Source organism: Melanotaenia boesemani, chromosome 6, assembly GCF_017639745.1.
Source record: "Melanotaenia boesemani isolate fMelBoe1 chromosome 6, fMelBoe1.pri, whole genome shotgun sequence".
Taxonomy (NCBI): domain Eukaryota; kingdom Metazoa; phylum Chordata; class Actinopteri; order Atheriniformes; family Melanotaeniidae; genus Melanotaenia; species Melanotaenia boesemani.
Window position 1 is genome coordinate 2,048,454 of NC_055687.1, and position 25,059 is coordinate 2,073,512.

Genomic DNA, 25,059 nt, shown 5'->3' on the forward strand with positions numbered 1-25,059 from the left:
AATTACAGTGTTTTCCAACTCAGCGACTTTGTTGCTATAATTATCGAGTATTCAGCGACTTTTTTCAAAGCAACTATCTACAAACTTGTCCTGCTGCTACTGGAGGCTGAAAGCTGGATCGTAGCGATGAGCAGAAGAAGCCGCTCGGAGAGCCGACGCTTTGTAGTGAAATCCTGACAATTATTAAAGAAATGTATACAAAGAGGTGGAAAACTGCCAAAATGAGTTAAAAAGGTATTCGTAGGTCCTGGCGAGCCCACGTGTGGGCTCAACATCAGGGGAGAAATAACTGACCAGTTTTTCTATATAAATACAACAAAACCTCAATTCTGCCTGAACCTGATGGAGAGTTGTTCATGTAAAACAGGGCTCCAGCATGTTGTTTCTCAGGTTATCTTACTGTAAAAGAAGTCAAAACCCCCAAATCTTCATGTTAGAATGACATGAAAACCTTTACAACACAACAAAGGTCTGTTTAGTAAGAGGATAACAACTACAGCTAAATACAGTTTTTCATACCTATGCATCATTTTCTAAAAAATATCAATAACCAGCAAATCATCTTAATAAAAATGACAACGTTCCCATACTGCTGTACAAAGCTGGAAACTCGCTCTATGAGACTTTACAGCTTCCTGAGGTGTTGTTCAGGTGTGTGAGGAAATCCCTGCTGCTGGGGCTCAGCTTCTTCTTCTATGGTTTTATTTGTTATCAGGATTGAGCACCTGCTACCTCAGACAACAGAAGGCAGAGTGTGGAGCAGGGCTTGGGCGTAATCTGCCTTCATAGACGTCAGAATCAGACTTTACACCTGCACCTCTGCAGCGGCATGTCCGGGGGATTTAAACCACCACCGGATGTCGGCCGGTGCCTCCCAGCAGTGAAGCCTCTCTTCCTTCAGAGGGGGCGGAGGAGGTGGTTCAGCTGAGGTTGGTGTAATTCATCCACTCAGGTTCTGATGTTGATGAGACACCTGTTTGGATCTTCCACTGAGCAGAGAGGACCTGCAGTCCACTGCTTCATCCATATCTTCTATTTTCATCTGTTGGCTGATCTAAATCCCATAACAGAGTATAAAATGTAAATACCTTCGTTTAAAAAGACGTTTGTCTGAGATTTTCCGGGGTCAAGGTGGTATTACAGTGATGGTATTATAGCGCTGTGCTATGGATCGATCAGAGCTGGAGATGGAGGCTGAGATCTGTGTGAGATAATCCCAGAGACAGGGTGCAGCTAAATGGATTAGTGGACAACCCGGGGACTCGTGCGGTGTTATCAGTGTGTATCTGTGTGACTTTCAGAGTGCAGTCAGGAGTAAATGTGTCTCTAATCCAGCAGAAACCTGCAGCTCCGCTTGGATTCTGTGGATGAAAGCTGCAGAGAAGATGAGCAACTTTATCTCAGCCACTCTGTCCGGGGTTGAGGTGGTGAAAGAGGACCTACCAGTCTCCGTGCTTGAAGGCTCTGGGTTTATTTTGGTCCAGTGTGACACCTTCCAAGAAATGAACCGAACAAACCAAAGAAGTGATGATTGTTTGGCTTTTCTTTGCTTTATATGTGTGTAATGGGTGAGAACGTGGGCGCAACAAGCTGATAATTCTGGTAAAAGTCTGGTAAAATGAGATAAAAAGATATTTTAAATACTTTAACTGTCATCCAGGTTCTGGTCAGCTTATGTTTTTAGAGCAAAATGCAGTGACTATAGACTTGTTTTGCTCTTAAAGATGTTTCATGCATGGATGCTTCTCATCTGGAAGATTTCCTCAGTTCTAGCTGAGCAGCAGGGAGAGCCAAGCATTTAAAAGCTCAGGTGAGAGTTGGGATGAAGAAGAAGGGCCAGAACATCAGAACACTGCAGACCAGTCGCCTGCATGTCGTCCTCCATCCTACCCCGACTGGCAAACATCATGAGATGCACGGATTCTCCAATCAGTGTCTGAACCGAGAGGGTCTGCTCATTTCTGGATCAGCTTCTTTCATTTTCAACAGATTCATAAATATTTCTGATTATCTGGAGATAACAGCTGCTGCATTATCACATACAGTATCTACAATATTCGTCTTTCATCCTAATTCAAACACTCACAGGCAGTTTTCTCTGTCCCCGTGAGGCTGCTGCAGCCTCTAGCTGAATCTAGCCAGCTAGCCGTCACTCAGCTCCATCTCATCCTGGTCCAGCATCAGCAGCTGCCAGCGAACGCCTCACCGCCGGTCCGTGGAACCCAACGGTCGTCTCGTCTCCTGAGAGCAAATCGCTTCAAACCCTCAAAGTTTCTTCACATTAACAGGCTCCTTCACAATGTTCCTGCCACAGGAAACATTATATTATATGCTTCAGAAAGCAGGTTTACTGAAAACTCAGAGTTGGTGAACCCAGAGTTTAAACTCAGTTTGTTTAACCCCCTTTCTGAAACGGGGCCCCGGTGAGTGGAATTTGTGTGTTAAACAGCAGGTGATTGGCACATTAAATTATATAAAACTAGCTAACTAAACTGTGTGTGTGTGTGTGTGTGTGTGTGTGTGTGTGTGCTTGTAAAAGAAACTTCGACCTGGCCGGTCTTGTGGACTGAGAGTCAGGAAGGGGAATTTAAAAACAGGCATCTTTGGTTAGAGGAGAAACGGAAAGTCGGTAAATGTTGGACATTTAAAGCTGGTAGAAACTATTTAAATGTACAAAGTTAACGCTTTATTAGCATGTTATTATAGTTAAATAAAAATGTCATCTTAGTCATCTTAAATGTCCATAAATAAGGACACCGTTTACACCATCAAATAAACAACTTACGTGTGTGTTTCTTTATTCAAGCTATTCCAAGAGTAGAATGTTTGCCTCTATATGTTTTCGTCAATTTTTATTTATTGAAAATGGATTTGTCTTGTTTGTCAGTGGCTGTTCGGTGGTTAATTAAAGTGCAGCTGTTAATCAATTCACATAAAACTTTATTTATAAGCGTTTCGCTTGCCAAAGGCAACACAAAGTGTTTTACATGATGAAAAAAATATATGCATATTAAAGTAAAACAAGCCTTCACACAATATATGACGTAGCAATTTAAAAACACACACAGACCTCCCTACATTATACACAAACAAGAACTCCATAGTTACTGTTTCTTAGTACAAAAATAACGAGGAAACAACATCTTGGGGATCCGATCACACCAAGAGCCAGCCCACCCATTTCCACCGAGACCAGCACAGCAACCACCCAGATCAGGGTGGACCAGAGTCCACATCACAGCTGTAGGACTGTATAGTGCAGTGCATGTTTACATGGTTTCAGTCTCCTTCATAGTCACGGTAAACACCGGCTTTCAGTCGCAGTAAAGCTGGACGAAACACCACCTTATAAGCTGGTTTTACTGGGACTAGAAGCTGATAGGAAGGCTTGATGAGCTGGTTTTACTGGGACTAAAAGCCAGTTGGAAGGCTTGATGAGCTGGTTTTACTGGGACTAAAAGCCAGTTGGAAGGCTTTATGAGCTGGTTTTACTGGGACTAAAAGCCAGTTGGAAGGCTTTATGAGCTGGTTTTACTGGGACTAAAAGCCAGTTGGAAGGCTTTATGAGCTGGTTTTACTGGGACTAAAAGCCAGTTGGAAGGCTTGATGAGCTGGTTTTACTGGGACTAAAAGCCAGTTGGAAGGCTTTATGAGCTGGTTTTACTGGGGCTAAAAGCCAGTTGGAAGGCTTCATGAGCTGGTTTTACTGGGACTAAAAGCCAGTTGGAAGGCTTTATGAGCTGGTTTTACTGGGACTAAAAGCCAGTTGGAAGGCTTTATGAGCTGGTTTTACTGGGACTAAAAGCCAGTTGGAAGGCTTGATGAGCTGGTTTTACTGGGACTAAAAGCCAGTTGGAAGGCTTGATGAGCTGGTTTTACTGGGACTAAAAGCCAGTTGGAAGGCTTTATGAGCTGGTTTTACTGGGACTAAAAGCCAGTTGGAAGGCTTTATGAGCTGGTTTTACTGGGACTAAAAGCCGGTTGGAAGGCTTTATGAGCTGGTTTTACTGGGACTAAAAGACAGTTGGAAGGCTCGATGAGCTGGTTTTACTGGGACTAAAAGCCGGTTAGAAGGCTTGATGAGCTGGTTTTACTGGTTTTACTGGGACTAAAAGCCGGTTAGAAGGCTTGATGAGCTGGCTTTACTGGGACTAAAAGCCGGTTGGAAGGCTTTATGAGCTGGTTTAACTGGGACTAAAAGCCGGTTGGAAGGCTTTATAAGCTGGTTTTACTGGGACTAAAAGCCGGTTGGAAGGCTTTATGAGCTGGTTTTACTGGGACTAAAAGCCGGTTGGAAGGCTTTATGAGCTGGTTTTACTGGGGCTAAAAGCCGGTTGGAAGGCTTTATAAGCTGGTTTTACTGGGACTAAAAGCCAGTTGGAAGGCTTGATGAGCTGGTTTTACTGGGACGAAAAGCCGGTTGGAAGGCTTGATGAGCTGGTTTTACTGTTACTAAAAGCCAGTTGGAAGGCTTTATGAGCTGGTTTTACTGGGGCTAAAAGCCGGTTGGAAGGCTTTATAAGCTGGTTTTACTGGGACTAAAAGCCAGTTGGAAGGCTTTATGAGCTGGTTTTACTGGGACTAAAAGCCGGTTGGAAGGCTTTATGAGCTGGTTTTACTGGGGCTAAAAGCCGGTTGGAAGGCTTTATAAGCTGGTTTTACTGGGACTAAAAGCCAGTTGGAAGGCTTTATGAGCTGGTTTTACTGGGGCTAAAAGCCGGTTGGAAGGCTTTATGAGCTGGTTTTACTGGGACTAAAAGCCAGTTGGAAGGCTTTATGAGCTGGTTTTACTGGGACTAAAAGCCGGTTGGAAGGCTTTATGAGCTGGTTTTACTGGGGCTAAAAGCCGGTTGGAAGGCTTTATAAGCTGGTTTTACTGGGACTAAAAGCCAGTTGGAAGGCTTGATGAGCTGGTTTTACTGGGGCTAAAAGCCGGTTGGAAGGCTTTATGAGCTGGTTTTACTGGGGCTAAAAGCCGGTTGGAAGGCTTTATAAGCTGGTTTTACTGGGACTAAAAGCCAGTTGGAAGGCTTTATGAGCTGGTTTTACTGGGGCTAAAAGCCGGTTGGAAGGCTTTATGAGCTGGTTTTACTGGGGCTAAAAGCCGGTTGGAAGGCTTTATAAGCTGGTTTTACTGGGACTAAAAGCCAGTTGGAAGGCTTTATGAGCTGGTTTTACTGGGGCTAAAAGCCGGTTGGAAGGCTTTATAAGCTGGTTTTACTGGGACTAAAAGCCAGTTGGAAGGCTTTATGAGCTGGTTTTACTGGGACTAAAAGCCAGTTGGAAGGCTTTATGAGCTGGTTTTACTGGGACTAAAAGCCAGTTGGAAGGCTTTATGAGCTGGTTTTACTGGGACTAAAAGCCAGTTGGAAGGCTTTATGAGCTGGTTTTACTGGGACTAAAAGCCGGTTGGAAGGCTTTATGAGCTGGTTTTACTGGGACTAAAAGACAGTTGGAAGGCTTTATGAGCTGGTTTTACTGGGACTAAAAGCCAGTTGGAAGGCTTTATGAGCAGGTTTTACTGGGACTAAAAGCCAGTTGGAAGGCTTTATGAGCTGGTTTTACTGGGACTAAAAGACAGTTGGAAGGCTCGATGAGCTGGTTTTACTGGGACTAAAAGCCGGTTAGAAGGCTTGATGAGCTGGTTTTACTGGTTTTACTGGGACTAAAAGCCGGTTAGAAGGCTTGATGAGCTGGCTTTACTGGGACTAAAAGCCGGTTGGAAGGCTTTATGAGCTGGTTTTACTGGGGCTAAAAGCCGGTTGGAAGGCTTTATAAGCTGGTTTTACTGGGACTAAAAGCCAGTTGGAAGGCTTTATGAGCTGGTTTTACTGGGGCTATAAAAGCCGGTTGGAAGGCTTTATAAGCTGGTTTTACTGGGACTAAAAGCCAGTTGGAAGGCTTGATGAGCTGGTTTTACTGGGACTAAAAGCCGGTTGGAAGGCTTGATGAGCTGGTTTTACTGTTACTAAAAGCCAGTTGGAAGGCTTTATGAGCTGGTTTTACTGGGGCTAAAAGCCGGTTGGAAGGCTTTATAAGCTGGTTTTACTGGGACTAAAAGCCAGTTGGAAGGCTTTATGAGCTGGTTTTACTGGGACTAAAAGCCGGTTGGAAGGCTTTATGAGCTGGTTTTACTGGGGCTAAAAGCCGGTTGGAAGGCTTTATAAGCTGGTTTTACTGGGACTAAAAGCCAGTTGGAAGGCTTTATGAGCTGGTTTTACTGGGGCTAAAAGCCGGTTGGAAGGCTTTATGAGCTGGTTTTACTGGGACTAAAAGCCAGTTGGAAGGCTTCATGAGCTGGTTTTACTGGGACTAAAAGCCGGTTGGAAGGCTTTATGAGCTGGTTTTACTGGGGCTAAAAGCCGGTTGGAAGGCTTGATGAGCTGGTTTTACTGGGACTAAAAGCCGGTTGGAAGGCTTTATGAGCTGGTTTTACTGGGACTAAAAGACGGTTGGAAGGCTTGATGAGCTGGTTTTACTGGGACTAAAAGACAGTTGGAAGGCTCGATGAGCTGGTTTTACTGGGACTAAAAGCCGGTTAGAAGGCTTGATGAGCTGGTTTTACTGGTTTTACTGGGACTAAAAGCCGGTTAGAAGGCTTTATGAGCTGGTTTTACTGGGACTAAAAGCCAGTTGGAAGGCTTCATGAGCTGGTTTTACTGGGACTAAAAGCCGGTTGGAAGGCTTTATGAGCTGGTTTTACTGGGGCTAAAAGCCGGTTGGAAGGCTTGATGAGCTGGTTTTACTGGGACTAAAAGCCGGTTGGAAGGCTTTATGAGCTGGTTTTACTGGGACTAAAAGACGGTTGGAAGGCTTGATGAGCTGGTTTTACTGGGACTAAAAGACAGTTGGAAGGCTCGATGAGCTGGTTTTACTGGGACTAAAAGCCGGTTAGAAGGCTTGATGAGCTGGTTTTACTGGTTTTACTGGGACTAAAAGCCGGTTAGAAGGCTTGATGAGCTGGCTTTACTGGGACTAAAAGCCGGTAGGAAGGCTTGATGAAGTGGTTTTACTGGGTTTACTAGGACTAAAAGCCTAAAAGTTTCCCCATTCAGATCTGTTCCTCTTCTGAGAACCATTCTTCCCTCTAAACACAGAGGAACCTTGTCTGACTGAATTTCCGGGAAGGGTTGGAAGTCCGGTTGCTGGATTAAAGGATTAAATAGCAAATTCTCATCCAGAGGTGGTCAAAGAAGTGGAGCCTCTTTTTGAAAAGCTCATCCATGGACAAGATTTGGGAATTAGTTTAATGGTCTCCTTTTCATACAAAACGTCAGCTGCTCTTAAACACAATAATATAATAATAAGTAACTTTGTACTGCCTGAAATGATGATTAAACTCGTGTATAAATCAACTTTCTACATAACCTGACCGGAAAACTTATCTGTTGGTTAATAACCTCTGTGAGAGGCGTCGGCCTGGATATGCATCAAATCTTCTGGTTTTAAGAAGGGATATGTTTGTTATGAAGGATTTTATTTCATTCCTTCCTTGGCAGAGCAAGTATGAAAGGCTTTACTGACCAATCTGATCGGGTTTTCCTCTAAACATGCCAACATGGTGTTATAACAAGCTCCATCATAAGACAGAGGCCGAGATGGCTCTGCGTGATTAATCTGGAAGATTTATTTAAACTAAATAATCCAAAGAAGGAAAAACCGACCCAGAGTTACAAATATGAGAGAGCAGAGGAAAGGAAGGAAGTCGGAAAACCGTGAGTTAAAATGAGAGCTAATGAAGAGGAAGAGTTTGAATAGTTTCTTTATTCTAACTTTAAGCTGAGGGTCCCTCTAGTAATAGCAGCTGCATGCTGGCTTCCTATTGGCTGCTCCTCATTAACCTGGTCTCCAGAGTAGAGGCGTCTCCTGCTCCTCTGCTGAGGTAATTAAAGACCTGCTGAACCTGCTTTAATTACAGGCAGCGGTAATGAAGACCTGTGGGTCACGGCGGGTTTCTGATGCAGCTTTTTAGAGGAACGGCAGCTGAAGGTCTCAACACTAATCAGCAGAAGGAAGTTACCATGCCAACCATTTACAGATTAATCTGGAAAGACTCAGTTTGGGATTTTAATCCTTCAGTTTAGTCCACACCGCCATCTGTCTGCCTGCAGTGTGGACAAGTCATCTATACTTGAGGTTCCTCAGGGTTCAGTGTTCAGACTCTATTTGTAGAGAAACACAGACATTAAAAACATCCTAACATGATGTTAGGTTAATTGATGACTCTAAATTCTCGTTAGGAGTGAGTGTGAACGGTTGTTTGTCCCCTAAGTGTTGGCCCTGTGATGGACCGGTGACCTGTCCACGGTGTACCTGCTTCTCACCTGTTAATGCTGGGATAGGCTCCAGCTTACCCGCTACCCCGCTATGAGAATGAGAACGAGTCCATTCCTGCATCAGACGCTGCATGCAGGACTTTGCAGACCACTTCAGAAATAAAATCAATGTTATTAGAACCAGTCTTTCATTTCAACGACATGTTGATTTTAACACTAGAAGTCCCAGGAATTTTGATATCTCCCTAAAGTCCCAGAGAAGGGTCGAAAGACCTTTAGTCCAAACTGACGACTCTGCTGGCAAAAATTAGCATCTCTTCATTTGTAAATGCAGCCATTACCTGAGGAATGCACCCATTGCATCCAGCCCCTCCTTGTTACCTTGAAACGTCTGGTAAATTCTGTGGCAGTGGGGGATGGTGGGCTGAGGGGGATAAATAGTAGCTAGCTTCACCTCCAACAAATAGAAGGAAGCAAAATGCAGAGGCGGCTTACAACTCAGCAGGCATTGGACCTGATCCTCAACGATACAAACCCTTGTGACTCAGATGGAGAAGAGATACAAATTCAGCTGGATTCGGACTCTGACTCTGAGCAGTCTTCAGGTAAGATTTGAAACTATTATTGAACTTTTTAGTATGACAAATTTCTTTCTTTCTGCTTTGTTCTGTACTGTGAGTTGCAACACTGGAATTTCTCCATTTTTGTACAAATAAAGGATTTTTTTAATCTTATTTCCAAAACATCCTATTTTCGTCCTCTGAAATTGTGAAATTGTTTACCTTGCAGATGATGAGACTGCTCCACTGCCAGAAAAGAGGGCTCGGTTGGGAAGTGAGAGGACAGAGATGGCTAAAGATGGCACAGTGTGGCATGAAGAACAGCTGGGGACATGTCTCAATTTCACCCCAATAGAACCATACGGCACAGATGGAGAGCCAACTGCTAAGGCCAGAAGAAGTATCCGGACTCGTCTTCAAAGCTTCTTCTGTTTTATAACACTTGAAATGCTTCGTAGCATTCAAGAATGGACCATTCAGCATGCACGGCAAAAGGAGCAGGCAGAATGGTTCATGAACCTCCCAGAACTAATGGCATTTATTGCAATTATTATCTTGCGGGGGGTGAAGAAAGTTCCATCACTACGTGACAATTGGTCAGCAGAGCTGGGAAACCCACGAATCATTGCTACTATGGCCCGAAACCGCTTCCAAAACATCATGCAACACCTACGCTTTGATAACATGTTCACACGCAGTGAGCGAGTGGAGACAAATAAGTTTGCTGCAATTTCTAATCTGTGGGAATCTTTTGTCAATAACTGCATCAGATCTTATAACCCTGGTCGACACATCACTATTGATGATCAGCTTTTCCCGACAAAGACTCGCTGCAGTTTTCTGCAGTACATTGCAACAAAACCGGACAAATTTGGCATAAAACCGGACAAATTTGGCATTAAGTTTTGGCTGGCTTGTGACTTGAAATCAAAGTACATTTGCAATATCCTGCCATATCTTGGCAAGGACCCCAGTCGTCCCAGTGGAGAGAGACTCTCTGAGAGTGTAGTGATGAGGCTGATGGAGCCGTTCATGGATAAGGGCAGAACTGTAACAACAGACAATTTTTTTACATCGCTGTCCCTTGCGCAACGACTGCTTAGCCGGAAAACCACCATCCTTGGCACAGTCAACAAGATTCGCCGGGAAATTCCTCAGTCAACTAGACAGAAGGACCACACTAAATTCACCACTCGAGTGTTTTCCACCACTGGTGCAACACTCACAGTATATGCGCCGAAACGGAAAAAGACTGTCTATCTTCTCAGCAGCATGCACAATGTGGTTGAGACTGAGAATACCACCAAAAGGAAGCCAAACACTGTCACACAATACAACACCACAAAGTGTGGTGTGGATGTGATGGACCAGATGGTGCGGGAGTACAGCGTGCGTGCAGGAACACGGAGATGGCCAGTCGCCGTGTTCTACAACATGATCGACATGGCGGCACTGAACGCTCATGTTCTTCATAAGGAATGCACCGGAGTGCAGGAGAGAAGAGTGGACTTCCTGGTTGAGCTCGCGAAAGAGTTGGCCAACTCTCATGTGAGTCAGAAGAAGGCACATAAGGAGCAACTGCTTCAGCAGCAACCTCCCACACCTAGCCCTGGGAAAAGGGCAAAATGTCAGGTCAACCATCGATGCAAGAACAATTGCGCAACTGTAAGATGTGTTGACTGCTACAAATACACATGTGGCAAATGCAGGATGGAGATACCATGGAAGTGCCAAGCATGTTTGGACTTAGCACAGACGGACTGCTGAAAGAGCAGAAAAGCCATTCACACAAGGGCATGCCACTGTAGCCTTGTGTAAATATTTGTGAAATTGTTTCATTACTTGCATTATTTTAACTGTTTTGTTGTTTTTTTTATGACAAAAATAAAAAGCATTGGAAAAAATTCACAGTTGTTCTTTTATATCTTTGTCATGTTGACATTTATGCCCTCTTGACTTAGACACTAATGCTTCTGGACATTTTACTCACAGACCCTGCCTGTACCACCACAATCAAAAAATGTTCATTTTAAATATTCAAAATTGTTCATTGCTTGGGCTTTTTGGACATAAGGTACATGAACATTGGGTTAGAAAGTTTGAAAAATTGGTCAAAAATTCTGAAAAATTTGTATTTTTTCATTTGTATGAAAAGAGGAGAGCTGGACCTTTTAAAGTGATTTTTTAAAAAAATATGAATTCATCATTTTGTCATATCATTCTAAATTGTTTGCTTTTTTATTGAAGGCCCACAATGATTATCTTTTTTTTTTCTTCTAAAAGCACACAAATGTGTCGAGGAGGTATATATCATATATCATATCAAATATATTTTTAATTATTTGAAATATACTAGAATGCAGGAAAACCTTTCTGAATCTGTTTGAGGTCTACTCCAATCTCATACTCAGGGGACCAAGCAGTGTCTCAAGCCAAGCTTTGGGCAAAAGTTGACAGTCCGGTTTCAAGAGTCTACAGTGTCTCCCCTAAGTATGCGCCCTCCTGGGGTGTGCCAGTAATTGACTCGTCTACAAACAAAAGAAGCTGTTCGCAGCTTAAGACAGGATTTTAGCTAAAATCCTACTGGTCAATCGACCCATCTCTGGGTTGTAAAGGTAGAAAGGTCCATTGACCCCTCTCTGGGACTTCTAGTGTTAACAGATCTGAACCTCTGTCTTTTTACTCTTTTGTTCTTAATTTATTTAATATTTTATTTCATATTATTTTATATTCTTTTTAACTAGTTTTATTACTTTTTTAGCACATTATTTTATATTAAGTCTTTCATGTGTATTTTTCATTATTGCTGCTTTTAGCGCTTCTTATTGTTTCTTCGGGTTGTTGAATCTTTGTTTTACCTCCCGTGTTTTCATCATGGCCGGGGGTTTTGCCTGCTTGGTTTGGGGGTTGTTGCCGCGGTGATCTGTCTTGTCTGGGTAGCTGGGGTCCTGCTGGTCTGGGTGGTTGCTATGGGAACGGCCTCTGTGGACATGGGTGTTCTGGCTCCTGGTGTGGACGGATCCCCGTGATATTGTTTCCTCTCAGCAGCATCAGGCCAGATGTTTATCACTTTAAAATTAGGGAGTTGTGTTTGTGCAGAATGCGGAATAAAGTTTGATTTAATTTGATTTGAATAATAATGATAATATTAATATTATTATTTTTATTTAAAAAATTTCTGTCATAATGACAAAAAACAATAAAATACTAACAACTCATGAAAGTGATTTTCTCTTTGTTGGAGCTTGAATGTGTGAATAAGGGGAACAAACAAAAGAAAGAGGAGAATAAACCTTCTTTCTTCTTCTGGTTTAATTTCCTTCCCCTCCAACATGGACTGAAGAATATTTGATTAAAAATCTGATCAGACTGGGAGAGGGGGTATTTTTCCTCCATTTTCGCTCCATGTGTGGGTATTTGGAGTTGGTGCTATTGACTGAAACAGCCGTATCGTCTCATGTTGTCCTTTTGTCCTGTGACAGAAGAAATGACCTCCTTTCATCCGTCTCCTCCTCCTCTCTGAGCCGTCACGCCTCCGGACAAACAAACTAGAGGTTTAATCTCTGCTGCTGCTGCTGTGTGGAAACCACACTGAGGATGTTGCTGGGAAACTCTCCTTCATTAAAGAGTTAGAATACGGCAACACACACTTCCACACACTCGCAGAGTTGCAGATGCTCTTTTAATCATGGCCGGGAATAATAATAAAAACTAAACTGGTAAATCTTTTACACAAACTTCACCTGCAAACAACAAGAAATCCAACTCTGTTGCACCCAGTTCGCTGAAAAGATTCTACAAAAAACACAGTATTCTATAAATTGTTTGACTCATATTAGAATGTATATTTATTTTTAGTCCCACATGCTCACATCTGTAAAGAGAAAGGCTTTAATGCATCATATGTGACACATACAGGGTGTGTCCCAATCCGACCACTTCTGTACTTCCAGCACTACATTTAGGTGCAAATTTCAGCATGAATTCTGAAAGAACCCGGATGCTGCCCTAAACTCGACTAAAAATCTAGCATGAAACGACGAACACTACGCCCACTAAACGGACGCCATCTTGCTGAAGTAGCGGAAGGGGAGCTGAATAATGGCGGCCAACGACTCAGCGGTACCGAAGCAGGCGGAGGCTGTTTAGTACAGATGTAAGTATGAAGTTATTCCATCATAATTCTAGCGGCAGCAAGCTGCAGATCTCTTCTGTCCCTGACCAGTTATGGATCAACAGCTGCAACGTAAATGTTATAGATAGAACCGTTTCCTGGGCCTGCAAAACCAGACAACCTGTGCACTGCCTGGACTGATTACCAGAGAGCCAATGACTCAATGCCACATACATGATCCTGGAAGGCCTGAAGCTGATCAACAACACCCTAAGAGCCTTCATGCAAACTCAATGAGGCTGTGGCAGACCATCCTGCAGGCCAACTTTCAAATGTGGTACATACCAAGGAGATGCTCTGTCCCCGCTGCTGCTCTGCATAGACCTGAACCCCCTCACAACCACCAGCGTGGGCCAGCACCCACCCCAATGTTCCAGCCGCACACCCCAGGGTGCACGCCCCAAACCAGGGCACCATCTACCGCTCCCCCCATCCTCCTACACACATAAACGTTGTTTATACACACACACATATATGTAGTTTTAATCATCAACACTGGATCAGAAGGCTGTAAGAGTTTATGTGTTCATGAGTCTGTGTGTCTCAGGTGATTCATGAACACGTATTAATGGTTTATTTTAAACTTTTTATTTTTAACACAGAAATGTCCGAGTTTTTAGGCTGAAGGTAAAAAATTTGTGTTAAATATAAACGTTTGTGTATTTCTTATAATTTGTATGTTTACATTTATTTAATGTGCAGAACATCTAGATATTTATCTGCATTTGAACTTTAACACACAAAATGGTATACACAGTTACAATCAAGTATCACACACACACACACCAATGATAATGACTGTTTTCTCCCATTAGAGCTACGGCCTCGGTTCAGAGGAGCTGATCTTCACACTCGGCTGTAGGTGAGGAGGCCTCATCATACACAAAGAGCAGAGATGAAACCTCGAGGTTTCCGACCCGGACACCCCCCTCTTCACCCAGCTCCACCTCGAGATCATGTCGAGATCCCTTCCAGATTCTTGTCCATCCAGACCACAATCCAGACAAAAATCACCCGAATTAAAAAAGAAACTAATCTTTCAGCTTGATGATCAAGAAGGGAACGTCTTCATACGTCATCACTGCAAACGGGTTATTAAAATAAATAAATAAAAACATGAAATCTCCCTTTATTAACCATTTAATAATCGATTCATTCTGGCCAGACTCTCATAATACAGACACACTCTGAAGTTACTGATAAATCCTTTATTTCCACAAGTCATTTTGTTATTGTTTTGCACACAATACTGCATGTTAACACAAAGATAGGCCATGTGACTCAACACCTGTCCTCCATCTTTGTTTTCTTTGTCCAGCACGAGGAACGAGCAAAAACATCTCAATGTTCTAAAGATGATGCTGCATGTGCATTTCATTATAAATGGGAGGAGAGTACCCTTTAGCTGATCTACAGAGGTTTTCCAGCATTTCTATCCCGTCCAGGAGGTTTACAATCCAGCCACTAAATGTAGTTTTATTCAGAGACTCTATCTGGTAAATCCACAATGATCCATGATAACAGCATTATTTATCACATTTCACCATAAAAACATCACCGTCACTACTATGTTGCTAAGAGACCTCTATTTAGACCTGGACATGACGATGAAGCCACTTCCTGTCAGACTTTTTGCTTCACATCTACTTTTCCAGCTTTTTCCAGGCGTGTTGCTGCATCAGATTCACTGTCAGCTAATATTTTCATCACATGGTGAAACGTCTCCGTTTCATCCTCTGACATGTTTTTATCTTCCACTGGGAATAAAATATGAGTTGATGAGACTCTGCTTTTGTTTTTATTTAACCCAGAGTCCCAGCTGTTTTAGTCAGCAGGTGTGAATGGTCCAATTATCCCAAACAGAAAACACCCCTGACCCCAGGATGGACAGGTGTTATGGCACAAAAAGACCAAACCATCACCATAATCAAACATAATGTCCAAAGATATTAATTTGTGCTTTTAAATCTACTCACACATTTTCATTTACACGTGAACATGCTTGAGAGTAGAGGAGCCCATCATCGGGCACATTGTAAACATCCGTCTTACTCATTACTCACTACCAGGAAACAGAAACCACAAGGACCGGGGGGTGGAGGGTGGAGGGTCCCACATGGAGATTTGCATGCAAAACAACAGCTCATGCATCTGCCTCGCCTTTAAAAAATATAAATAAAGAAATAAATAACAGTAGAGGATGCAGACGTCTGAAGGCAGCTCGCTTAGATTCAAAATGCTTTACAATATACCAAGGTTACGAAATATAGCAAATCCTTTAATAGACTCTTATAAAAACAAACAGGAGGGGGTGGGGTTGGTACATTCCTTCACTGGCTGGTTCCCGGCCGTCATGCTGTCTGCAGGGAAGCAGCGTTTGGATTGGTCGGTGTGCTTTTCATGACTCCTGAACACGTATCTGCTCAGCCGCTGTCGGCCCTGCATGCACGGTGGATGCTAAAGGTGCTACGTTTCCCAGACCTCCCTGACCCCCAACGTTTCCACGTGATGTTTTTACGCCCCAGAGCGCTCGTACTTCAGGAGGATACTCTGGAGATATTTTTAAATCTGCTTTCTGATCAGTTGCATTTACAAAAACATCAGTTCAGATGTAGAAAGGAGATGACAGATGATCAGAAAATGGTCTTAAGCAGCTAGCATGTCTTCATGATGCATGCATAATCTCCTTCTCCACCTTCTGCTTCACCAGCTTTGGTTGATGATTTGCATGAAAGTTTTTGCCTCCTTGTGCTATTTTGCTTTCAAGTTTAGCTTCATATTAACAAATAAAACATTCTGAACACACCGTTTGCTCCTGCTGTGACCGTAGATGATAACATGCATACTCTGGTTGGGGACTAGCAGCAGAAAAATGAGACCTGACCTGATTCTTGACCTCTGGTCTGGGTCAGAACTGAACAGATGTGTCCTGCTGACAGTGAAGGTCTAAAGTGACCCGTCTCCTCATGATAAAACACCGTAGCACCTTTAGCATCCGCCTTAACAAAGAACAAAAGACAGAAAATGTGTCGCTCGGTCCACGAGAGGATGTGCCGCCCCATGGCAGCTGATGCTCAGGGGCCAAACGGCCTGGAAGACTGGTACTGGCTGGGCACTTTGGGCTTGATGCCCTTGCTGTTGTAATAGTCAACCACTTGGTTGGGCACTTCTGCTAGCACGCTCTTAGCCAGAGCAGCTGGAGAGGCCTGAGGAGGGAAAAAGACACGGGTTCAGGCTTATAGGAATCCCCTCTGCAGCCTCACCTCCAGCCCTTTTGTGTGTCCATGAAGGGAAATTTAGTAAAAAAATATACAAATTACATCCAAAAAAATAAACACAGTTGTAACATAATTTAAAGACTCATTCAACCATTGATCTTTACCCTTCCCGACATGTTTTTATCTAACTTCTGGTTCTTTATTTTATGTAAATGTTTCAAATCAAGACTAATATCTGTGGGGATTGAACCTTTTTATGAGATGAAGCTTTGACACACACACACACACACATATATATATATATATATATATATATATATATATATATATATATATATATATATATATATATATATAAACCCTGACTGTAAGGTGGTGCTTGGCAGTGCGGACGGTGCTTCGACTTCTCGCTTTACATTTTATTTCCATCAGAGCTTCTCATGTCTGCTGCTGTTAAATGAAAAACTTTCTTCTGGAGTCAAAGACAGAAACTCTCATTCATCACAGATTAAACCCAGAAGGAAAACATCTCCAGTCTGAGCAGGGAAGATGGATCCTCCCTGTTCAGGATCAGCTGAAGTTGTAAAAGAGCCTAAATTCCTTTGTAAGAAGAATTTCACAGTTACGATTGGTTGGAAGGTCCCCGCCTCATCCGTCTTCCTAAAGGGTGGAAAAACACCAATCTCTTCAATTACTTCAGTGTTTCATCTCGTCCTCTTCCAGCGTGCTTCAGTCATGAATTTAAAACACTTTCCATCCGGTTTATTGCTTTTTCCAGACTACAACTACTTTGCTATCAGGAGGGGACGTTTTTTAAATTGATGCACCATCAGGTTCCCATTGAGGTTTTTAGCTGCTGAACAACAAAGGCTGTTAACAGATAAATGTGTCAGTAATAATCATTTAAAATCACTAGAGACAATGGGTGTTTGGAGATATTTAAAAAAGACATAGAAACTGTACATTTTGGATGGTATAGCAACACCTGCCAATAGAAATGACTTCTTTCTGATACCTGATGAGGTTTCTACCACATTAAAGGTAAAAATAACATCTGACCAAGAATTAGTAAATGTCTAAATAATAATAATACATTTTATTTAAAGGTGCCTTTCAGGACACTCAATGTCAAATAAGATTAAAATACAGGGAAGGAAGTAAAAACCCAAAACATATAAAAGCAGCGATAAAGGGAACAGTGAAATGGTGTTATTCCAGTCCCAGAGCTAGAAAGAACATGCTCGTCTAAAAAGATGTGTTTGAAGACGAGAATGTGACGGTTTTATGTTCAGGGCTGAAGGCTCTCAACCCCCATGGACAAGCGAGAGGATGAGTTTGATGGAGAAGGAAGATCTGAGAGTACGGCCGGGCATGTTGAGGAGATCGGTGAGAAGTAGAGCGGTGTGGTTGGTGAAACGTACGATTTCACAGATGAAACAGACCTTAATTGGAAGACACTGCTGCACTATGACAAAAGGAGAGGGTTCAGGAAATAGCAGGGTTTTGAACCAGTTGCAGGCAGGTGGACAGGTAGAGCTGGGCGGGTGTCAAAGGGAAAAGGTATATAATGAACAAGAAGGTCCAAGCACCGAACCCTGGGGTGCACCAGAGGACATGGGGGGGTTGGTTTGGGTGTAAATTATTTGTAACCAGCAGAGTTTCTGCTTTCATACGACTCCTTGTTTGTGTGGTTTTGATTGAAGTGGAGAAACTAGCAGAAGCTCTGGTGGACAGAGCGGTTTTCATGGTTTTCTTATGTTCCCATATAACTGCTGGGGTTTGAACTGTGTTTGGTTTGGATGCGGATGCTTGGTGGAGTATTTTTCCCGTCATGTTGCTATGCTACATGTTAGCATTGCTGCTCCCTGGTGTCTGCTAAGACGGTTTGTGTTGCAGGACCTCCCTCAGCCCCCTGCACGGGGGCCACTCATGGAAGAGGTTACAGATTCATTTCTTGAACTCACATGTTTGAAATTGCGGAAAGGGACGAACTGGACGATGTCCCGGAGCACCGGTTCTCCTTTGGGCGAGCGGAGGATCCCGTCATCGCAGTCCAGCATCTGCATGTCGCTGAAGTCGGCATTCCCGATCCCAACGATGATGACGGACATGGGGAGGTGGGAGGCCTGGACGATGGCCTCCCTGGTGTCCGCCATGTCGGTGATGACGCCGTCCGTAAGGATCAGCAGGATGAAGTATTGCTGTTGGCATCAATGTGAAGAGAGAAAGTTAATCATCCCAGTTCAGGCTGCTAGCTCTGTTTACTGGGAATGTTGGAATTCTAGTGGGGAACAATACTGTGCATGTTTTTAACTGGCTGGAGAAAAATTAGCTCTAAAAACAGAAGTTCTTACAGTGTTTTGGTGGCTGACAAGATGTCTGAAAAGCTTTCATTTCCTGTTTGTTATTCTCTGATCCTGAAAGGGCAACCTGTCAGAGCGCCTGTCAGGTAGCAGAAAGACTGGGAAACTTCTATCCTCAAAGTCTTTCCAACATCAGATAAAAAGATTTCTAACCTGATGATCAGACGTGGCTTCAAACCATCTGGTGCTTTTATATTTCCATTCTTGACAGAAGTATTTCTGACATTGTTCATGTTTACAGCTGCCTGCAATGCTATGATTGTCTCAGATATTCAGAGATAATCCTCTTGTCAAATTCTCTACCTTTAGCTGTGGCTCCCACAGTGCTCATAGTGGGTAACGACCAAAAAAACAGACCTTTATTTTTCTACTGGGATAAATTCCAGTTATTCTTGTTTTTCTGAGGTAAGGTGTCTCTTTCTACCAGGGTCATGTATCTCTTCAACATGGATGTAGGAGGTCAGGTGGATGGTCAGATGAGAGATGCTCATCAGTTCATCTCCAATCAAAGTGTTCCTTACCTCGGCAAAATGAGGTATTCCAGGTTGATGTGAACATGTTACAGGATAGAGAGGTGATTTAACACCTGCCAACCTGCCAAATGGGGCTTAAAATTCAGTTTGGTGGTTATAAATAAAAACTTACAGCCACTTTGGTGATGATGGTTGGTCATTTCTTAACGATAAAATATTCAGATTCATTATGACTGATCTTTACATAGAACCCCAACCACCCAAAATCTGGTGGATGCCTCAGCTGGAGATAAAGTTTTACTACACAGGTAGCACTGAAGGTGGTCTCACCATGGCCTCTTTGGTGTGGACCTCCTGTGAGGCAGTTTTGGCGACCTTCTGGATGATTGGGGCGATGTTGGTGGGGCCATAGAGCTGCAGCTTAGGTAGGCAGGCTTGGTAGGCCTCCACCACACCCTGGATACCTGACAACAAAATGTGGGACAAACAAAGACTGTGCACATCATGCTGGGTGGAGCAAAGGGGGCCATCTTAGTGGCCTTGTTGACTGCACCCTGTGGCCAGTCTCCTCTCAGTTTTATTACACTTAGACTTAAATCACAAGAAACACAACACACAAATAAATGGACTTTTGGGGCCCTAGGCTCTGTGCTCTGGTCTCCCCGGATCCCATAATTCAAAATAACTAAATAAAAAATGTGATTGTCAAGAGGAGCCCATAAAGCTCCCCTTGTCACATCGCAGCGGAGGTGAGGAAGTGGACCCAAATACAGGATGTAAAGGCAGGAGGCAGACGGAAAGCAGGAATCAGGTTTATGACACAGAAGAACCAGGAAACACAACACCAACACCACAACAAATCAAACAAGGTGAACTAATGAACAGGAACAACAAAGAATCCAACACACCAGGGAAGGAACTACAAAGTAAAACAGGAAACCAGACAAGACATGAGAGTAAAACTAAACCAAATACACACAGACCATGACACAGGAAGAAGATACAAGCTCCACATAGAAGGGCTTGAACCAGGAACCTTCTTCGTGTGAGGCAACGAAGCTGACCACCACCCCACCATGCAGCCCGACCACTACCAGGCTAAAATGTATTACAAGTCTGTAAACAACGGCAGAGATGCAGATTTCTGATGCTACAGTGTGCCTGTTTTTTATTTTTCAATTGAAGCTTTTAGCTACAGTATGGTTTTTATCAGGAGAAAAACTACTCTCCTGTCTCCTCTGAGTGTTTAGAGATGTCCCAGCGCAGCTCGAGGCAGCACTGATGCGATTTTAGTAACTGAAGGTCACAGAGACACACATTCAGACTTCATTAAAAGTGTTGATGCTGAAGTCTCTCTGAGCTCATCAATGACCTTTAGCAGTCAAGAGAGTAGACCTTTCACCAGCTATCCTAAATATACACAGTTTTTGCAATACTTGTGAAACATGGACAAATTTGTAAAAGTACCAGTAGGAAATGATGATGAATTAACAATGGAGCATTGTTGCCAATTGGTATAAAAAGTAGATAATGGCTGTACTAAAAATCATTAAGATTTGCTAAATGATATCATCTAATTTGCATAATTACCTGGTACATATAATTTTTAAGGAAGCTACAGCAGAGAGGAATAATGTCGTAGGAGAGGCAAAAAGTAAAGACCATAAATATCATCATGTTTTTAGGGAGGAAGTGGAACCAAAAGCCTGATGCTGGGACTGATCCTGGAAGCTGGGACGGATACTGAGACTAATGCTGGAACTGATGCTAAGAGCTGGGACTGATGCTGGGAGTGGGGACTGATGCCAGGAGCTGGGACTGATGCTGGGAGCTGGGACTGATGCCGGCAGCTGGGACTGATGCCAGGAGCTGGGACTGATGCTGGGACTAATGCTGAGACTAATGCTGGTACTGATACCGGAAACTGAGACTGATGCTGGGACTGATCCTGGGAGTTGGGATTGATGACGGGAGATGGGACTGATGCCAGGAGCTGGGACTGATGCTGAGAGTGGGGACTGATGCTGGGACTGATCCTGGGAGTTGGGATTGATGATGGGAGATGGGACTGATGCCGGGAGCTGGGACTGATGCTGGGAGCTGGGACTGATGCCGGCAGCTGGGACTGATGCCAGGAGCTGGGACTGATGCTGGGACTAATGCTGAGACTAATGCTGGTACTGATACCGGAAACTGAGACTGATGCTGGGACTGATCCTGGGAGTTGGGATTGATGACGGGAGATGGGACTGATGCCAGGAGCTGGGACTGATGCTGAGAGTGGGGACTGATGCTGGGACTGATCCTGGGAGTTGGGATTGATGATGGGAGATGGGACTGATGCCGGGAGCTGGGACTGATGCTGGGACTGATCCTGGAAGTTGGGATTGATGATGGAAGATGGGACTGATGCTGGGAGTGGGGACTGATGCTGAGAGCTGGGACTGATGCCAGAAGCTGGGACTGATGCTGTGAGTGGGGACTGATGCTGAGAGCTGGGACTGATGCCAGGAGCTGGGACTGATACTGGGAGCTGGGACTGATGCTGGGACTGATCCTGGGAGTTGGGATTGATGATGAAAGATGGGACTGATGCTGGGAGTGGGGACTGATGCTGAGAGCTGGGACTGATGCCAGAAGCTGAGACTGATGCTGGAAGCTGGGACTGATGCCGGCAGCTGGGACTGATGCCAGGAGCTGGGACTGATGCTGGGAGTGGGGACTGATGCTGATAGCTGGGACTGATGCCAGAAGCTGGGACTGATGCTGTGAGTGGGGACTGATGCTGAGAGCTGGGACTGATGCCAGGAGCTGGGACTGATACTGGGAGCTGGGACTGATGCTGGGACTGATCCTGGAAGTTGGGATTGATGATGGAAGATGGGACTGATGCTGGGAGTGGGGACTGATGCCAGAAGCTGGGACTGATGCTGTGAGTGGGGACTGATGCTGAGAGCTGGGACTGATGCCAGGAGCTGGGACTGATACTGGGAGCTGGGACTGATGCTGATAGCTGGGACTGATGCCGGGAGCTGGGACTGATGCTGGGACTGATCCTGGGAGCTGGGAGTGATGCTGAGAGGTGGGACTGATGCTGAGAGCTGGGACTGATGCTGGGAGCTGGGACTGATGCTGGCAGAAGGTACTGATGCTGGGACTGATCCTGGGAGCTGGGACTGATGCTGGGACTGATCCTGGGAGCTGGGACTGATGCTGGGACTGATCCTGGGAGTTGGGATTGATGATGGGAGCTGGGACTGATGCTGGGAGCTGGGACTGATGCTGGGACTGATCCTGGGAGCTGGGACTGATGCTGGGACTGATCCTGGGAGTTGGGATTGATGATGGGAGCTGGGACTGATGCTGGGAGCTGGGACTGATGCTGGGACTGATCCTGGGAGCTGGGACTGATGCTGGGACTGATCCTGGGAGCTGGGACTGATGCTGGGACTGATCCTGGGAGTTGGGATTGATGATGGGAGCTGGGACTGATGCTGGGAGCTGGGACTGATGCTGGGAGCTGGGACTGATGCTGGGACTGATCCTGGGAGTTGGGATTGATGATGGGAGCTGGGACTGATGCTGAGAACTGGGACTGATGCTGGCAGAAGGTACTGATGCTGGGACTGATCCTGGGAGCTGGGACTGATGATGGGAGCTGGGACTGATGCTGCTGGAGGACTATGGCTTGTGTGAGTGCTTTTGGATGGGGGAAGGGGAAAAAGTAAACAATACAGGCTTTCAATTCAGTCTCCAAAAGTCTCCAATAACACCAGAAGAAGTCACTGGAGGGGTCTGAGAATGTGGTTAGCATAAAGTAATAATAATTTTGCTAAGACCCACCACTCCGCCAAAAAAGAAAAACGGCAGTGCATATCTTGACCTGCTCATAACAAGGTAATGGACAAGTAGTGGTAATAGTAATGAAGAGAAACCATAGGTGTTGTTTGTCTCAAAATATCATCAGTGGACAGCAAGAAGCGACTTGGGGTAACCTTCTGAACACAAACATAATACTGGTGGTTACTTTAGAAATAAACTTCTTAGCTGTGGTCATTAGCAGAGTTGTTTTACTAAAGCAGCATCCACCTCAACTCACCTCATATGAAGTAGTGTGTAGAGTCTAAGAAGCCTCACACAGTAGCAGAGGAATTAATACACACCTTCACCGTTATCTTTAGCCTCACAGCATCATTCCCCAAGTCATATTTTAAGGTTTTATAGACAATCATGCACAGTCAGCAATATTAGGAGAGTACAGTCAGGCAGATTAGCCAAAATATGACTTAGCATGTGAGGCTAATGATTTGGCTAATTAATGTAAGACTATCTTTCTAACAAATCTAATTCATCTGTGTTCCTTGTGCATCCAGCATTTTCTCTCTAATCACTTTTAGTGTTAGGACCTCATGTTATTTGCCTTCTGCCTAGCCCCCTTGGACATCTTTACTTACCTGTTTTATCCTATGGGACATTGATTTTACCTTTCTCATCCAGTTGTGTGACAGAGATACAACTTGTGTTGGTCAAAAGCACAAAACTTTGGCTAAAAATGTTACCTAAAAGATGTACAACCCTGGTTCCAAAACAGTTAGATTACAGCTGGAAAAGTAATTGCTGCAAATCAAACAACTCGAGGAGCATTTGAGAACTAATCAGGTTACTGGCAACAGGTCAGTAACATGACTGGGTATAAAAGGAGCATTTCAGAGAGGCAGAGTCTCTCAAACGGAAAGATGGACAGAGGTTTTTACAGATGTGTTGCTGCCACCAGATTCAAAACGAGCTCATACTGTTTATAAAATGGTAAAAATGATCTGATATGTTGCTCATGTTCTCCTGGGATAAAATATGGCTTGATGAGATTCGGTTTTTATCTATATTTTACCGACTCCTGACTTTTTTTGGAATTAGGGTTGTAAAATTCCTACATTTCCCCCTCTGAGTCATCAGATTTCAGCATCCCTCTAGTGATGACGCTGTTAGTGATGTAATAATGCTGACATACAACAACACTGTTGAATAAAACAACAGAACCCCGTTAGAAGGCAGACGTTGACTTTTAAATGATTGATTCTCTTTCTCTAAACTACTGTACGTGGCCTGTGTTGTTACACCAGGCTTACACCATTTAAAACCTACTTATCCAGGGGCTGAAACTTCAACTAAAACTTTTTATTTCTCAATTTCTGAAGAATCAAGAGACTTGAGATTAAAATAAAATGAAACCTTAAAGCTTGAGTTTCTATTGTATTTGTCACATATTGATTGTGTGGACTTAAAATGTTGATTCAAGGCATCATATCAGGCTTGAAATGTAAAATCTGTTGCATCAGGACATAACGAGTTAACAGGGAGATGAAACTTCTGGATCTGGGGAAGAACAAACCTCCAGATGAGTGAAGGTTCCTGAAGGTCAGGACGTAGATTAGAAAGCCATCAGCTGATCAGAGTTCTGTTCTGATCAATTTGATCAAACAAAGGTAGCAACCACACAGGAAGAAGGGAGACTTTCTTCTCTATGGAGAATTTCATTTGATGGCTTATAGTCGTACAGTTTAAAGTTGTTGTTTTTCCTCCAGTCTGAGAATCACTGAATTATTGACATTTGCCTGGAGGCCGAGTCCTCTGACACAGCAACAGGAAATCTGAGCTTTAATTACTGATATTTAGTGGCACATTAATGTTTATTTAAAGACAGAATAAATCACATAAAGCTGGTCAGACTCTTTCATATCGTGAGTGAACTCCAACTGAAGATGTTCAGCTTTTAGAGTTTAGCTTCACATGAAAATGTGAAAAAAAACTCATAAAATGTACAGCTAGGAAAACCAAATCAAATCTAAATTTTCTTTCTTATTTTATTTTATTCTACCTGCATAAAAAGAGACACAGGTAGCAAAAATGTTTGGCCCAAATGAGGCCTTGACTTGCGACTGAATGAGTGCGGATAGCAAACCTCAGTCACAAGAGGAAGGAAGGCTTCCCTATCTGA

The 25,059-nt window shown here is 43.8% G+C and overlaps 1 protein-coding gene across 1 annotated transcript in view; it reads right to left on the bottom strand.

The window, feature by feature from the left end:
* Nucleotides 1–15,536: 15,536 nt before the first annotated feature.
* The window catches only part of cpne4a (copine IVa), a 109,769-nt gene continuing 100,246 nt past the window's right edge, over nucleotides 15,537–25,059 (bottom strand). The window contains exons 15-17 of the mRNA XM_041987558.1: nucleotides 19,395–19,528; nucleotides 18,193–18,429; nucleotides 15,537–16,216 (exon numbers count right to left, since the gene is read on the bottom strand). Of these exons, the coding sequence (XP_041843492.1) occupies nucleotides 16,085–16,216; nucleotides 18,193–18,429; nucleotides 19,395–19,528 (503 nt within the window). The 3' untranslated portion in view covers nucleotides 15,537–16,084. The remainder of the gene's footprint in view (nucleotides 16,217–18,192; nucleotides 18,430–19,394; nucleotides 19,529–25,059) is intronic.